This window comes from Lampetra planeri, chromosome 1 (genome assembly GCF_965212315.1).
Source record: "Lampetra planeri chromosome 1, kcLamPlan1.2.h2, whole genome shotgun sequence".
NCBI classification, from domain to species: Eukaryota; Metazoa; Chordata; class Hyperoartia; order Petromyzontiformes; family Petromyzontidae; genus Lampetra; species Lampetra planeri.
Window position 1 is genome coordinate 29,270,412 of NC_136107.1, and position 16,701 is coordinate 29,287,112.

Here is a 16,701-nt window from a genome sequence, read left to right on the forward strand (position 1 = left end):
GAGAGATGCATGCTTGGAATTATACTGAGAGGCAGATGTAACATATAGGCCAGAGAAAAATAGGTACCGTACCTCGGGTAGCAAACCTCAGAAGTATTTATATGGCCAATAAGAATGCATTTTTTGACAACTCACTCATTTCAAATGCTTATCATATAATGTACTGTTATATTGACCACGTAAAGATATTGGAACTATTAAATCGATGCCACACCACGGGTGATATTAACAAGGGAAACATCCGGTCTGGGGCGAATGGACTGATATAATGCACCTAGGTTAAATTAGATTTTTTCTGCACTGCTCTGTTCACAATGTAGCACCCCCCCCCCCACGGCAATGACCGGCAGGGAAGCTGCATCTGGTGACTGGGGCCCGAGGAGAGGGCTGCAGTCGGGCACCACGGTGGCTAGGAGATGTTAACTCCCTCGCCTGGTATGCAGGAGGTCGTGGGTTCGATCCCGACCCTGATGCCTTCTGTACATTTGGAGTTTTCTCTCTCTCCTCCTGTGGTTGTGTGGATTTTTCTCCAGGTCCCTCCGGTTTTTCTTGCAACATTTAGAATCAACGTTACGCGTCTAAGAGTATTTGACTGCTATAAATTTCCACGTGATAAGACATTTCGTTTAGCTGTCATTTGTGATAGCCAGGTCGATTCTGAAAGAAAACTGTATAGCTCAGTGGGCTTTACCTGGTAAAATAAAAAAAATATAGTATTTTTTTACGCATATAGTTTGGAACAGGAGGTCACGGATTGGGCTCTACGCATTGGGCCTCCGAAACCGCTGTCGGGCAGCACACCAATGGGGTCTCTAGATGTCACTACAGAGCTGCTGCTGTCTCTTCTGTAGATGTCACTACAGAGCCACCGTGCAACCGGGCTTCACAACACCAGTCTGGGGAGGCACAGACAGCAAACGGTTGGAAAATCCTGGCGGTTTATATTAGTCTTCTATACTCAAGTGTATATTATCTTATATAGACGTACTGCATAAAGTGCCGCATTCCTAGGCACTTTACAACTATTGCAAATTTGTACGTAAGGTGATCGTGGTTGAGATAAAGAGTGGGGTTGTCATTTATAGTGGTGGTGTAGCCGTGGTGACGGGAGGACAGACGGGAGTGGTTAAGGAGGGGTTGAGGCAGTGGCGTCACTTGGGTTTGTGTCACCCAGTGTGGTAACTCATGGTTAGTGTCACACCTCATGGACCTCCGCCCGTACTAGACCATACAGAATCCTTAGTAATGTTTTTTTGTACTAATGTTACTCGTAAATCGTAATTCTCGTATATCACTGAATGTAATGGCAATAGTTGTGACGTAAACAACGAGCAAAAGTAAAATTATACCTTCAAATTACAATATTTACTTGAATTACTACTTAATTCTCAAAAAAGTTATTGATATAGGTTCACAAATAATAATTACCACAATATTGTAGCTAAAACACCAGAAAATTTGATAGAATCAGCGACTATAAAAACACCAGCAGCAACGAAAACAGCAGCGCGTGCAGACGAAACCACTTGACTCGAAGCTATGACCGGAGCACATTAGAAGGTTCATAAAGTAAATTAGCATAGTGTTTTAGCCTTGTAGGTATATTGTACATGTAATCTTGGTTTACAAAAATTGTTGTTGTTATAACTACAGTGAGGGAAAAAAAAATTTGATCCCCTGCTGATTTTGTACGTTTACCCACTGACAAAGAAATGATATACTTATTTCCCTCATTAAAATGCCAATCAATTTCTAACATTTTTGGCATGCGTTTTTCTGGATTTTGTTGTTATTCTGTCTCTCACTGTTCACATAAACCTACCATTAAAATTATAGACTGATCATTTCTTTGTCAGTGGGCAAATGTACAAAATCAGCCGGGGGTCATATACTTTTTTCCCTCACTGTAACTACGGGGATATTTTTCTAAAAAAGAATACATTTCTGCTGAAAAACTGCACAAAAATTGTATAGTCATTTTGGTGTCACCCCCTCTGATTGTGTCACCCGGTGCGGTCCGCACCCCTCTCGTGACGCCGCTGGGTTGAGGTAGGCCTGGTCATAGCTGGTTAGGGAGTAACAGTAGGGGTAGTGATAGGGGTAGTGGTAGAGGTTAGGGCAGGGGTGGGCAAACTTTTTCACTCGCGGGCCACAATGGGTTCTAAAATATGACAGAGGGGCCGGGCCAGGAACAGATGGATGGAGTGTTTGTGTGAACTAATATAAATGACATGTAAAAATCATTACATGTGTAGAGGTGTAATTGTGGAAATGTATGGGCACGGATGGGTAACAAACACAAGGGGCGTGGCTAGGGCCGTACACAGAGGAGGTGCTCACACCGACGTCCGCACCTGCATCCCCCACGGGCCCCTCCCGGGGGCCGAGTGCTATAAAAGGTGGTGAGCCGGAGGGCTCGAGATCGAGTGTTAGCTTTAACCAGCGAAGAGTGAAGACCAGCTAGAATAGGCCCGGAGCTCCCCTGGCTCGCTGTCCTTGTCAGGACCGACCAGGGCAAGCCGGTGGCGTGGCCCCGAGAGCCCAGACTCACGTTCTTATAAGAGCCGGTCTGGAGACTCAGGGTGCCGGGATCCCAGCTTGACCAGGGCTGGGATAGGTAGCCTCCCCTAGCTCCGTAGTGGAGGACTCGGGCGTAGGTTAGCGGGGTTAGACGTTGTGTCTCCCTGTTAGACGAGTGAAGGGGACGATACCCCTTCAAGTGTTGTGGGTATCCGTTACTGTACACGAGTTGGTATTAATAAATAAGTGTGCCTCCGACCCCGTCGTCAAAGCCTCCTAAATACTTACTACATCTGGGGTCAGAAGTGATCGTTCAACGATGGACACACGAGGGACGACGCGTACCAGGGAGTCGGAGATGGAGGACACCTCGGCCGAATCGGCACCAGAGATGGCCGAGGTCGGATCAGAGCAGCCGGGACCGAGTACACCCGCGCCGCTACGACAGGAAGGGAGGGATGCATCGGCCGAGGGACTTCGGCTGGCTCACTCCCGCCTGGCGGAGTTGCTCTACGCTGCGGCCGCCACGTTGGAGGAGATCACGCGGCTGGGGGCTGGAGGGGCTGCGCGGGACGACGACGGCAGCCGACGCGCGGCGCCGTTTCCCGCCACCCCGTCGCGGCTCGCGGTTAAATTTCCCGCCATCGCTACAGTGGGATCAGAGGGCGGGGCCGGCCCACGTCAGGTGACTGCCGAGGGCCAAGCAGAAGCCGTGACATCATCAACACCGGCCAGCGCGTCAACAACGGAGCGACCGGCGATGCCATGCTCGCAGCCCGCCCACACTGTAACGTGTGCCGGGAACGACGGAGCGTGATCCACGACCACAGACGTCGCGTTACAGCAGCGACTGCCGCCTCTTAAAGAGTTCGTGGGCGCGGACGGTGACTGGGGTGGCTTCAAGAGACGGTTCCTCGCTCATCAGGAGATGGCGAACTGGACGGACGGTGAAGCACTACGCGCGCTGCCAGCGATGCTGGACAACGACGCCCTGGCTACCCTCACCTCGGCGCCTAAGGAAAAGCGCGCCACGCTGCACTTGGCGCTGCAGCTTCTGTCCGCTGTCTACGGGCCGCCTTCGGACTGCAGGCAGCTGTTCCACGATCGCCAGCGGGGCGCCACCGAATCGCCGCTGGCTTTCCGGACGACTCTCCTGGCCCTGGTGAAGGCAGCTTTTCCGCGGATGGATGAGGAGGGAGTGGACGCTATGGTGGCGGAAAAGTTGTTGCTACTCGCGGATGAGCTGGACGTCGCCGTCTTGGCTCAAGACCACACAGAGATGTCTTCCCTGCTGGTCGCGCGCCACATCCACGGGGGCTTGCGGTCCCTGCGTCGCAAGGCTGCCAAGGGGGTGGCCGGCCATGTCATGGCGGCTCCCGCCCTTCCATCGGTGGAGGTCTGCGGGGTGGAGCGGCGGGAGGAATGGAGATCTGCGGGACCACAGGCTCGGAACGGACCGAGCTGCCAGGAGCAGCCCAGGCCATCTGGGGCGCTCACACGCTGCTACAACTGTGGCCTTCAAGGCCACGTGGCTTCAGGATGCCGGGCTCCCCGTCAACGCGGGGCGACACCTCGTCAGGACGCCACGCCGTCTCCACCCAAGCTCCAGCAGAGAAATACGGCGAGTCGTGGCACCTCACACGTTTGGCCCATGCACACATCCGACACACACTCACGCGATGAAACGAACAGGGCTCGCAAATCGCCGGCCGTTGCGTCGGATTGTTCTGAAATGCGGCGAGCGCTCCAACCGGGCCAGTGGTCGGAGCTCGCCCATCGTGTCGTTGCAGCGTCGGCGGGGTCGGCGGTCGTGGTCGGTCATATTGATGGGGTTGAGGTGCGGATTCTAATTGACACAGGAGCATCGGCGACCATTATATCTGATTTGATTTATAACATCCTTCCCGTTCAAAGTCGTCCGTTGCTCCCCGTTGACGTGCCATGCTATGCTGCTAACGGGGGCTCGCTGGGCATCATTGGGCAAATCCGCGCCAAAATTTGCATTGGAGACATTAAATTATCTGGCCCTGTATTGGTTTCCTCCTCGCTGGCGGCTCCGTGCCTGTTTGGGACGGATTTCTTGGCCAAAATGCCCATTCGTATATTGATCGACCAGGGGTGCATCGAGCTCCCGTCGGGCCGACGTGTAACATTTTTGTCTTCCCCCGCCACGGAGCGTCGGGCGTTTGCGACCGTGCAGGCGCTCGTGGCAAAAACTGTGCGCGTACCCCCGGGGGCTCAGATGCTCGTCCCTCTTAGGTTGCGTCGGCCGTTTGCTGAGGGGGTTGCGGATCGGGGGGTCTTGTTGGGACCATCTCGAACCGGGGTCAATGGACCCGATTTGCTAGCGGCTCAGACCATGGTGAAAGGGGATGGGGACCCCTTCATTGCAGTCCTTAATGTGGGATCGCGAACTGCCGTGGTTCCACAAGGGACCGTGCTTGTACACGCAACGCCGGCACCCTATGAGGAACCACTCGTGGGTCAGGTAAGCACCGATCCTCCGTCGCGACCGCATTCGGACTGTGATGACGGATGGCTGGATGCGCTTTGCGCGGGATCAGTGGACCTGTCCGACTCACAGCGTGGGAAGCTGCGAGTTCTCCTGAAAGAGTTTGCCGACGTTTTTAGTCAACACAAATTTGATATTGGTTGTACTAAATTGCTGCGACACCATATTGACACGGGTGACAGCACGCCAATCCGCCAAAATCTTTTTCGGTTGAGTCCCGCCGAAAAGGATCATGTCAAATCGGCCGTTGATGACAGGCTAGCCGCCGATATCATATCCCCTTCCAACAGCCCGTGGGGCGCACCGATCGTTTTGGTAAAAAAACACGACGGCTCACTGCGGTTTTGTGTCGACTTTCGGCGGTTGAACAAAATTTCAGTGGCAGATGCGTACCCGCTTCCTCGAATGGATGAGTCGCTCGATGCCTTGGCGGGGGCGCGATTCTTTTCCACCCTGGATTTACTTTCTGGATTCTGGCAGCTTCCTCTGGATGACGAATCAAAACCTAAGACTGCTTTCTGTACACCGCATGGCCTCTTCCAATTTAACCGCTTGCCGATGGGCTTACATTCTGCGCCGGCAACTTTTCAGCGGTTAATGGAACTGGTCTTGGCGGGCTTGCAATGGGATTTGTGTTTAATTTACTTGGACGATGTCATCGTCTTTAGCAAAACATTCGATGAACACCTCCAGAGGTTGCGTGCTATTTTTCTCAAAATGCGGGCTGCCAATTTAAAATTTAAACCGCAGAAGTGCCATTTGCTCCGCGAATCGGTGTGGTATTTGGGTCATATTGTTGAACGCTCGGGGATATCCACTGATTCCGCCAAAACGAAATGCGTCAGCTCCTGGCCGACTCCCACCTCGGTGGGGGAGGTCAGGAGTTTCATTGGGTTCGCGTCGTACTACCGACGGTTTGTGGCTGACTTCGCTACGATCGCGAAACCCTTGCATGCCTTGACGTCCAAGGGAGGCAGGTTTCGTTGGGGGCCGGAGGAGGAGGCTGCTTTTCGCGCCCTCCGGGATGCCCTGGTGGGGGCTCCGCCGTTGCATTATCCCGATTTCTCACAACCCTTCTTGCTCGATACAGACGCAAGTAACACGGGCATTGGGGGCGTGCTGTCCCAGCTCATTGGTGGCGTAGAGCATGTGGTGGCTTACGGTAGTCGGGTGTTGTCTCTGGCGGAACAACGGTACTACGTTACCCGTCGGGAACTATTGGCGATTGTTCATTTCATTCAGCAGTACCGCCCGTATCTGTACGGTCGACGTTTCACCGTCCGTACAGATCATGCGGCTCTGCAGTACGCCCTGCGGGTTCAACAACCATCGGGGCAGTTGTCTCGATGGTCGGAGATTCTCCAAGACTACGACTTTGTCACCACATATCGTAAGGGCGTCCGCCACACGAACGCTGACGCTCTGTCGCGGTTGCCACCCACTTCGGAGTGCGCTTGCCTCTTGGGTTCGGGGCGTTGTAGGCCCCTGAACGTGAACACGGATTCGGTCCTCGTGGCCGCCGCCGATGCGCCTTCAGCTTCGGGTCCTATCGAGCAAGAAGGGAGGCATTCCTTGCTGGGGTTGTCCGTTGCGGAGTGGGGACGCCTCCAAATGGAGGACACCTCCCTCCTCGCTCTGCGCCGTCGCATCGGGGGGGTTGGTCAGGGGACGGCGAACGTTGACTCGTGGGGGTTGTTCCAGGGGCTTTTAATGCACTGGGACGGGAAATCCCGCCGCCAACGGCTGGTGGTGCCTGGGGTAAGGTGGTGTGGGCTGCGCATGAGCGGCTCCTGCACTTGGGGACTCACAAGACCCTTGCCATGCTCCAGCTCGATTTCTTCTGGCCGGGCATGGCAAAGGACGTGGGGGATCTCCTGGGGTCGTGCACGCAATGCGCGCAGCGGAAGCCACCGGCGAGGGGGTCCAACCCTCCGCTGCAGTCCATAAAGGTTTCCCGGATTAACGAGCTCGTTGCTCTGGATATTCTCGGGCCATTTCCCGCTACACCCAGGGGAAATAGGTACTTATTGACAGGGGTCGAATACTTCACGAGATGGCCCATGGCCTGGCCCCTGCCCAACCAGTCGGCAGCAGCCGTCACGGAGGCCTTTGTCCAGGGCTATGTCCTCGACAAGGGTGCTCCGGAATGGCTGCTGACTGATCAGGGTAAGAATTTTTCGGGAAAACTCCTCCGCAAGGTGTGCGACCTCTTGGGTACGGAGAAAATTCGGACCTCCCCATATCACCCACAAACTGACGGGATGGTGGAACGGCTGCATCGGACTATCACGTCCATGCTGTCCCAGCAGGTATCGGAATCCCAGACAGATTGGGACCTTCGCATTGCCGGTGTGTTACAAGCCTACAGGATGGCTCCCCATGCGGCCACCGGATTTTCACCTTTCTTTTTAATGTATGGCCGCGAGGCTAACCCGCCTGTGACGACTCAGCTGAAGCTCTCGGCGCCTCAGGCGAAGTCTAAATTGTCCGAACACGTTAAATTTTACATCGGGAAATTAACTGAGGCGCGGGAAGCGGCCGTGCAAAATTCTGAACTCCGCCAGAAGGCGAACGAGAGGCTTAGGCTGGGGCGGGCATATGTGTTCAAATGGAAACCGGGGGACAGGGCATGGTTGCACTGTCCCCAGGTGCCACTGGCGACCTCGTCAAAGCTGGTACGGCCGTGGCGGGGGCCCGTGGAGGTCGTACAGGTCTTGCGGCCGCAATGTGTACGCGTCAAGTGGGGGAGGCGTCGGTGGTACGTGCACCCCTCCAGGTTTAAACCGTTCATTGCGCCGCCCCGTGGTTCGCACACACACACGCATGGCCAAACGTGTGAGGGGTCCGCCGACTCACCGGCTTCGCTGCTTTCGCCTAACCTGACACCGACTGTTCCATCTCCAGGTGCACCAGGAGTGACGGGTCCACGACCGCCAACCCCTCCCGGGGGGGTTGGGGGTCACTCAGCAGCGAAGCCGGACACTCTCGCACCCGGACTGTCGACACCCGCCACTGGGCGAGCCGGGGCGGACCCTTGTGACGGGCCCGCCGCGAGAACGCGCGCCAAAACGCGCAGACTTTTGTGAGGTCGGCCGTTGGGGGGCCCTTGCGGAAGAAGGGGGGGCGTCCGGAGTGCGTGTATATATGTTGGGTTTGCTGAATGGGGTATTTATTCAGGGGGGGTGCATCGGGGTGTTTTTTTTTTCTGTTCCTGTTGTTATTGTTGTTGTTCTTGTTAAAATTATGCGAAGCACACACGGTTTTGGGGGGGGGATGCACCTTTATTGTGATTTTGTTGCAGCCGGGGACGGCTGCGAAATTTACAGGGGGGGGTGATGTAGAGGTGTAATTGTGGAAATGTATGGGCACGGATGGGTAACAAACACAAGGGGCGTGGCTAGGGCCGTACACAGAGGAGGTGCTCACACCGACGTCCGCACCTGCATCCCCCACGGGCCCCTCCCGGGGGCCGAGTGCTATAAAAGGTGGTGAGCCGGAGGGCTCGAGGTCGAGTGTTAACTTTAACCAGCGAAGAGTGAAGACCAGCTAGAATAGGCCCGGAGCTCCCCTGGCTCGCTGTCCTTGTCAGGACCGACCAGGGCAAGCCGGTGGCGTGGCCCCGAGAGCCCAGACTGACGTTCTTATAAGAGCCGGTCTGGAGACTCAGGGTGCCGGGATCCCAGCTTGACCAGGGCTGGGATAGGTAGCCTCCCCTAGCTCCATAGTGGAGGACTCGGGCGTAGGTTAGCGGGGTTAGACGTTGTGTCTCCCTGTTAGACGAGTGAAGGGGACGATACCCCTTCAAGTGTTGTGGTTATCCGTTACTGTACACGAGTTGGTATTAATAAATAAGTGTGCCTCCGACCCCGTCGTCAAAGCCTCCTAAATACTTACTACACATGAAAGGATTTGGCCTTTAACAGGTAGCAAAACATTTATTTGCAAGGAAATTTAACAAATTGCACGAACATGAACAATACAAAACATGTCGTAAAGTGACTGATGAAACATCATGAAAACATCTGAGGCCTGCGCCCAAACCAATTACCTCACTTGAACTTCTTTATTATCTACATTAACAGGTTAGAGCAGCCACGCAGGCTGTGTGATGGAGATTTGGCTCCAACCTCGCTGCAGCAACAGATCATCACTTTCAGTTTCAGTGGGAACAGTGTTGTTGATCTCCCATTTTTGCCAGTGCATCCAAGTCTGGAGTTATTTTGGTTGTGGCAATTGTCAGGATAGATCTGAGGTGCTGATCCGTTAACTTTGATCTGTGACGGGCTTTGTTGGCGTTAATGACGCTGAATGTCTGCTCACACACACAAGTCGAGCCAAACAAAGTCAGTATCTTCTGTGCAGTTCTCCGGAGGTTTGGAAACGTGGCTCTGTTAAGTAAAGCATAAAAGTCATTCAGTTTAACAGAGTTGAACTTCTCCTTTAGGACGGAGTCAGACTGAAGATCTATCAGTTCCAACTGCAGCTCCTGTGGTGCTGTTTCAGGGTCTTGTGACAGGGGACAGGACACCAGCTGAAGTGACTGTTCAATGTTTTCGAAATCAAGAGAACCTACGGCAGAATTCTCCGTGCAGGTCCTCAAGCGATTTGCTGTATTTTTTAGCGTTTCGCGGTGCCTCTTCCTGCATGGCAAGTGTGGGTAAATGAGCGAAAGATTTGTTCGCAATTTGTCCGGAGAACAAAGTGAGCTTGGATTTGAAGGCTTTCACATGTTTGTACATGTCGTGAACAAACTGATCTTTCCCCTGCAGTTTCACATTCAGCTCATTCATGTGTGAAAATATGTCCACAGCAAACGCAAAGTCACTAAGCCAGTTCTTGTCGCTTAGCTCAGGGAATTCGTCAGATTTGCCCATCAACTCCAAAAATGCGATGATGTCCTCTTTCAGCTCCCACACTCGTTGTAACACTTTCCCCAAACTTAACCAGCGGACACGAGAGTGGTACAGCAAGTCCTGATGATCCGCATCAGTTTCCTCCAGGAACGTAATAAACTGACGGTGCTGAAGTCCCATTGCTCGTATAAAGTTCACAAGTTTTACGACTGGATTCATGACATGATTAAGCTGCAATACAGATTTACACAGGGATTCCTGATGGATGATGCAGTGAAGGAAAATAAGATCCTGGACAGGGTTTTCCTCTTTCAATTTATCCTGGATTCTTTTCAGCAGCCCAACATTTTTTTCCAGTTAAATTTGGCGATCCATCCGTTGTGACATTGACAAGTTTACTCCGAGGTAGCATTATTTCGATGACAGCAGATACCTGGTTATACAAGTCCTCTCCCCGCGTTGTTCCTTTCAGTGACTCCGTGGTCAAAAACTCCTCTGTTATCACAAAATGCCTCAGATAAAAATGAGGAGCTGAGCAGTGTATTTTACGTCCGTACTTTCATCCAGTGCTAGTGAATATAATTCAAAGGAATCAGACTTTTTGTTTAATTGACTGGCTATATTTTTATCAATCAGTTCCACACGGCGAGTCACAGTCCTGCGTGATAAACTGACTTTTTCAAATTTGCTTTTGATCTCCGGACACAAGATGTCTGCTGTCTGTACCATGTATTATTTTACAAACTTGCCTTCGGAGAAAGAAGTTTTTAAAGAAAATTTTAATCGAAGTGAAGAAGGAAATTATTGAAAAGTTTGTATAATTAATGATTTTTCAAACTTTAATTATGTTTTCTGTGCTTAAAACTCTTTAAAAAACTGTGCGGTCTAGAATGGACTCGTGAAATTCGGAGAGAACTCGGAGTTAAGTTTTGTTTGTTTTGTTGAATTACACAAAGTGTGCCATCTAATGGGGAAATGGGAGCATTACATGAGGAAGGTAACATTTTATTTAATAATAATATTTGGACAAGTTCGGCGGGCCGGATTAAAAAGCCCAACGGGCCGTATACGGCCCACGGGCCGTACTTTGCCCATGTCTGGGTTAGGGTATGGGTAGTTATCGGGGTTGGGGTAGTGATCGGGGTTCTGATAGTGATAGGGCTTAGGGTAGTGATAGGGGTTGAGGTAGTGATAGAGTTTGGGGTAGTGATATGGGTAGTGATATGGGTTGGGGTAGTGATGGGGGTTGGGGTAGTGATAGTGATAGGGGTTGGGGTAGTGATAGGGATTGGGATAGTGATAGAGGTTGGGGTAGTGATAGAGGTTGGGGTAGTGACAGGGGTTGGGGTAGTGATAGGGGTTTGGGTAGTGATAGGGGTTGAGGTAGTGATAGGGGTTGGGGTCGGCCTGGTTGTAGCTGGGAGGTGGGGCAGGGAGTAGCAATAGTAGTCAGATGGGGAAGGGAGAAGAGATGGGGGTTGTTTTAAGGGAGTGTAATGAGAGAGCGCCACCTAAGGGACAACCAGGGGTTTTGCATAGTCACTGCTGGGTTACTTATATCCAATCAGAAGGAAGGGCTCCATCTGGGCCAAAGCTCGTGGGTATGTACGGGAAATATCTGGAAGGTTCCACGAGGGGCGTGGCTAGAGGTGGAGCCTAGCTCCGCCGAGAGCAATATAAGGAGAGGCGGTGAGAGGACTTGGGGTCGGTGTGGGAAGCCTGGAGTCCGGACTGCATCATTGCCTACCTCTTCTCGCCACCGGCGACGTGGCGGGCTCTTCCAGCGAAGCCCTCTCTCCTCCCAGCGCGCCGCCAGCCAGCGGCGAGTGTGGAGAGAGAGAGACGCGCCGCAACGGTGGACGAGGGAGTGTGCGCGTTACGGCAAGGAGAGAGAGCGAAGCCATCCGGAGAGAGAGAGCGGAGCTGTGCAGTCATTGTTAAATAAAATGCACAAGTCAGCAGTCGTCGTGGATGTTCTTTATTACAGGAGGAACGGAAGCCGGTAATAGTAAAGACGATTGTCCTATGTGCAGTGGAAGTTTGTTTCAGTGAAGGGGAGCAAGAAGGGTGAAGGAACGAGGGTGAGACTCAGCGCGGGGGCGAGGGAGGTACAGAAAGTAGATCGGGAGCGCGCGCCGTGTGAATGTTATACAATGTAACGGTTGTTATGCTTCGAGACGTAATCCAGGATACCAAGCTCGTGCCCCAAGGTGCAGGCGCGGTGCAACGCCCTCCGTTTAGCAATCCGCAAAGGCCCTCTCGTTGCGAGCCACTGCGGACGCGTTTTTTTGTTTTGGGTGCCTGCGACAGAGAGCTGAGGGGATGGAGGTTTCGTGCAGCGACCGACAGAACTCGGCGCAGTGGCTGAGAACGCGCAGCCTGGAGAGCCACCGCCTCACCCTACCGCACCTCCTGCACAAGGGCACCGTCGTCGCGTACGCTCTGCACAACCTCGACGCTGCTGCCACCGCCACTTTCACGCCAACTAAATTGCAGCCCCTTGACATTCCACTGCGGGCTGAAGCAGGATTACTGACTTCTTCCACGGGGTTCTTTTATGTTATTCACTGTGGTTATAATGCACAAAGCGCTGATTTCAGACACTCCATGACCATATCTGTCATCCCCAATTCAGACCTTATTGGTCACCCTGTACCCTTATAAATCTCAACGTTCATCCTATGAAGTCCCATCACAAGGGAGAAACACAGACATTTTTTTGCCCGTTCTGAAATGGCTGTATGCCATATGGACCTGAAAACTCAATTCCCTGTACAACAATACGGGGTAAACCGTATGGGTTGACAGCTATGGATGACCAAGGCTGTATTATCCAATAAGCCACAGTAGGCACGGTGCCTAGGGCCTACGAAAAAAAAAAAAATGTCACCATGTTTTTTTTGTATGATAAAACATGTAACCAAGATATATTTAAATAGCAAGAATAGGCAACTGTACATACTAAGAGGCAGAGTCAAGTAGATGTCAATAGTTTTTTCTCATAAGGTGAGAGCGAAATTAACACCGTAGATTAACTTTTGGAGACTTTTTTCATTGCAAAATTATCAATAACATCTTCAAATGGTGTTTTTGCTCATTTTCAATAGAGAGCAGTGCAAGGGAAGACAAAGGCGTTGTCGTCTGGACGAAGTTACACATGAGACAAGCGAGTGACAGCGGCGGTAGTAGTGACATGGGGCAGCAGCAGTATCAGCTGTAGAGTTAGTGCTGAAGGCCGACAAGAACCTTAATCAGGGCCTCAGCTAAAGGCCTTCCACCATTCCACGTTGGTCGTGAGGGGTGGGTTGACCTTAAGTTAGGTCATCCACACTGGTCAATCGTGGATTGGTGAATTCAGGGGAGAGCGTTGAGCTGTCACCGCTGACACTTGGGTTCGAATCTAGGCAGCTGCTGCCATGTGATGAAAGTTGAGTTTGCAACCGTAGCGAGTCGATGGCCTCAGCCCAATCACCGATGACTGCCAAAAAAAAAAAATCCCATCAACATTCAACTTAGTTCTGCAACTTCATTTTGTGTACATTCCTGTTCTGAGAATTAAAACATAGATTTTGACGTACGCATCACACAGCAGAGCGGGTGGGAAAGTGCTGTGGTCTACCGCTAGAATGAATGACAGCAGATTGAGACTGATTATGGAATGGCAGCCAAAGGAGGGAGCACTCCATACGTAATAGGGATTGTATGTGACACCGCAGTACCATGAGGGATAGTGGTGATAATCAGAATCAGAATATTTATTTATACTGCAGGAGGAATCTGATGAGCTTTAAAGCTCTTTTTCACAGATGTCCAGTTGGGGCACAGGGTCAGAACGTTGCAACAACAAACAATACAAAAACACAATAGGGGTGCAAAGTATGGGAAATGTAAGCAAATCACTAAAAAAATAATACAAATAAAACTATACTTGTGTTTTACCAGGTAAAGCCCACTGAGCTATTAGCTTCTTTTTCAGAAGCGACCTGGCCACAAATGATAGCTCAATTAAGTGGCTTATCATGTGGAAATGTATAGCAGCCAAAACTCTAAATAACCTAAACGCAAATTTCTAAATGTAGAGGGAAAAAGCAGAGGACCTGGAGAAAAAATCCACACAACCATGGGGAGAGAGACATGCAAACTCCAAATATACAGACTTCAGGGTCAGGATCGAACCTCCAACCTGCTGCAAAACAGGCGAGGAAGATAACCATTGGATTGCCAATGACGAATTCCGCTCGGAGACACTAATATGTAGCGTGCACAAGTGGAATTCACACTGCAAGTTGCAGAAACAAGTTACGGGACAAGTTACATACTGTGCGCGTTACAGGACATTTCACACATTATTTCCACGCTGCCCATTCCCTCGTCAGTACCCAGTGCCATGTTGCTGACATTGAAATGCCCCTGAGTGCTAGCGACCATGACGTTTAACTCACCTATACCCTGCCTGTGTGTGCACTTGCCTGCTACCTTAACAATCACCCATTGTACTTCCACATCGCCAGTGGGCACGGTAGCAGTCATATAAGGCAACAGACGACCGGTGACATCCAGACACGGACAGATCAGAGCTCGCAGGTTTGCTCACTACGGTCACGCAGCTCTGTTCCGCGTTATTCAACACTTTGCATTACTCTGGTTCTGTATAATATCCCGTTGACGTGAGTGTTATATGAACACCTTCTGGGGCAGCAGGGTTGGCGTTGTGGTAACACTTTGCGCCTCACGGCAAGAAGGCCATGGGTTTGATGCCTGACTCGGGCGTCTATTTGCGTGGAGTTTGTTCTGTTATGCGCGAGTTTTCTCCGGAGTTCTGCAGCTTTCCCTCATTGCTGCTGGTATTCACTAAACATCTCACGCTGAAAATGTACCAGCAAGATACTAAACTATTTTTACCAGGTAAGGCCCTCTGAGCTATATAGCTCTTTTTCAGAAGCGACGTGGCCACGAATGATACATCAACAAAGTGGCTTATCATGTGGAAATGTATAGCAGCCAGATACTCGAAACGCATGTTTCTATATGTGGAGGGAAAAACCGGAGAACCCGGAGAAAAATCCACATGAACACAGGGAGAGAGAGAGAGGGAGACGTGCAAACTCCAAGTATAGAGGCATCGTCAGGGTCGGGATGGAACCCACGACCTCCTTTATATCAGGCGAGGTAGTTAAAATCTGGCCACTGCAATGCCAAAATTGGGATTACATAACATCGCCCCCGTTCTGCAAAAACATTGCAGCATCCTCCTGAAAAAGAGTCTTGAGACTCTGTGAGGCTTTCCGGATAACCCAGCAGAACATTAAAAAAGACATGTTCCAAAAAGGTGCACATTTTTGTGATGACATTAATTCACAAAGGCCTCCCACCATGTCCGGCCAGTGCTCGCCGAGCTGCACTGGCTTCCGGTTGCCAAACGAATTCGTTATAAGGTCGCAATCCTTACACACAAAGTGCTTGCCACAAATGAATCACAACACCTTGGTGATCTCGTCAAGGAATGTAAACCATCACACAAACTCTGGTCATCCTCACAGCGGCAGCTTTTGGCTGGCCATCAAACAAAGACGGTCACCACATCACGCGCTTTCAGCGGCCGTCTGGAACGCGATGTTAGGAAGCCACTGGAGCTATGCACTTTTAAATCATCTAGATTGGAAACTCATTCTTTCGACCTACTTCTTGTCTTTTTGTTTATTGTCCTTCTCCCAGCAAGTTTGGCTACGTATGGTGCCAAGAAGTTTAATGTAGATAGATTATAAAAGTTAGCTGGTAGTAAAAAAAAAGGAAAGATTGTGCTTGCAATACTTTTTCTGACTTTTTATTTTTAATTGCATATGCATCCAGTTTGCTGTTTGACAGCTCGTGCACCTGCAATGCCGCCGATGAACTGGGCGGCGGGTGAATCTTCTGCGCTGTCATTTGCTGTTTTGTGTTTCAACAGGAGCCCTGGGCCAGACATGCAGGAGCATTTACACTTCAGTGCTGATGTCATTGCCGAGTTCGAAACCAAACTGCACCAGTAAGTGAACTGCATTTGTCTTCAACTAAATCGCGCATGATTAGGCAGTGATACTCATAAGCCGTCTGACATAATTTGTCTAATTTTGCATGACGTTCAATAATGTGTTGGACAAAAAAAAATGTTGCGACAGACAATTTTCTGTATGTATGGCAATTTGAACCCTTTCCCGTTCCAATAACATACTTGTCATCGGTATAAAAAAAGAATAGATTTTGTCCTGTCTGGCAATAAAACAGGAGGTGTTAAGATGTTCAAACACCAAATAGAAACCTTTTGCAAGGAATCAAGTCTGCATTAACCACACGTACTTGTGGTGAACATGCAAACAAACGTGCTCTGATAATATATGCAGTTTTTCTTCCAATTCCGCTCCGGTGTTGTATATGTACAGATCATCGGAACGGAACCCGAAGAAAAACAAAAAATGAAAAAACTTTATCGTTACCGAGGCTCCCACAAGGCCGCGGGGGAGGGCGCGTGGCAGTTTTGGCACCGGCTATCGTAGAGTGCGGCGGTCGTGTCGCTACGGTTCTCGGCGATAACGTCTTTAAAAACAACGGCACGACTACGTCTCTCTAAATAACATTAACGTCGAGCCGCTCGCGCGTTCCGAGATTCAGCGGTGAATGGGACACCACCACACCCTGCGACTTGCAGACGTCTTGGAACGGGAAAAGGGTCAAGAGCATATTTAATATTGTATATATTAATATATACACACAACTTTCTACGATAAATCGTACATAAAGCCACGTTATTGTGCTGATGTCCAGTAGATTGCTTGTTTT

The 16,701-nt window shown here is 50.8% G+C and overlaps 1 protein-coding gene across 3 annotated transcripts in view; it reads left to right on the forward strand.

The window, feature by feature from the left end:
- The window catches only part of VWA3A (von Willebrand factor A domain containing 3A), a 167,509-nt gene that overhangs the window by 4,536 nt on the left and 146,272 nt on the right, over positions 1-16,701 (forward strand). For all 3 annotated transcript variants that reach the window (XM_078598274.1, XM_078598292.1, XM_078598284.1), the window contains 2 exons: positions 12,196-12,320; positions 15,833-15,910. In XM_078598274.1, coding sequence (XP_078454400.1) covers positions 12,196-12,320; positions 15,833-15,910 — 203 coding nt within the window. The remainder of the gene's footprint in view (positions 1-12,195; positions 12,321-15,832; positions 15,911-16,701) is intronic.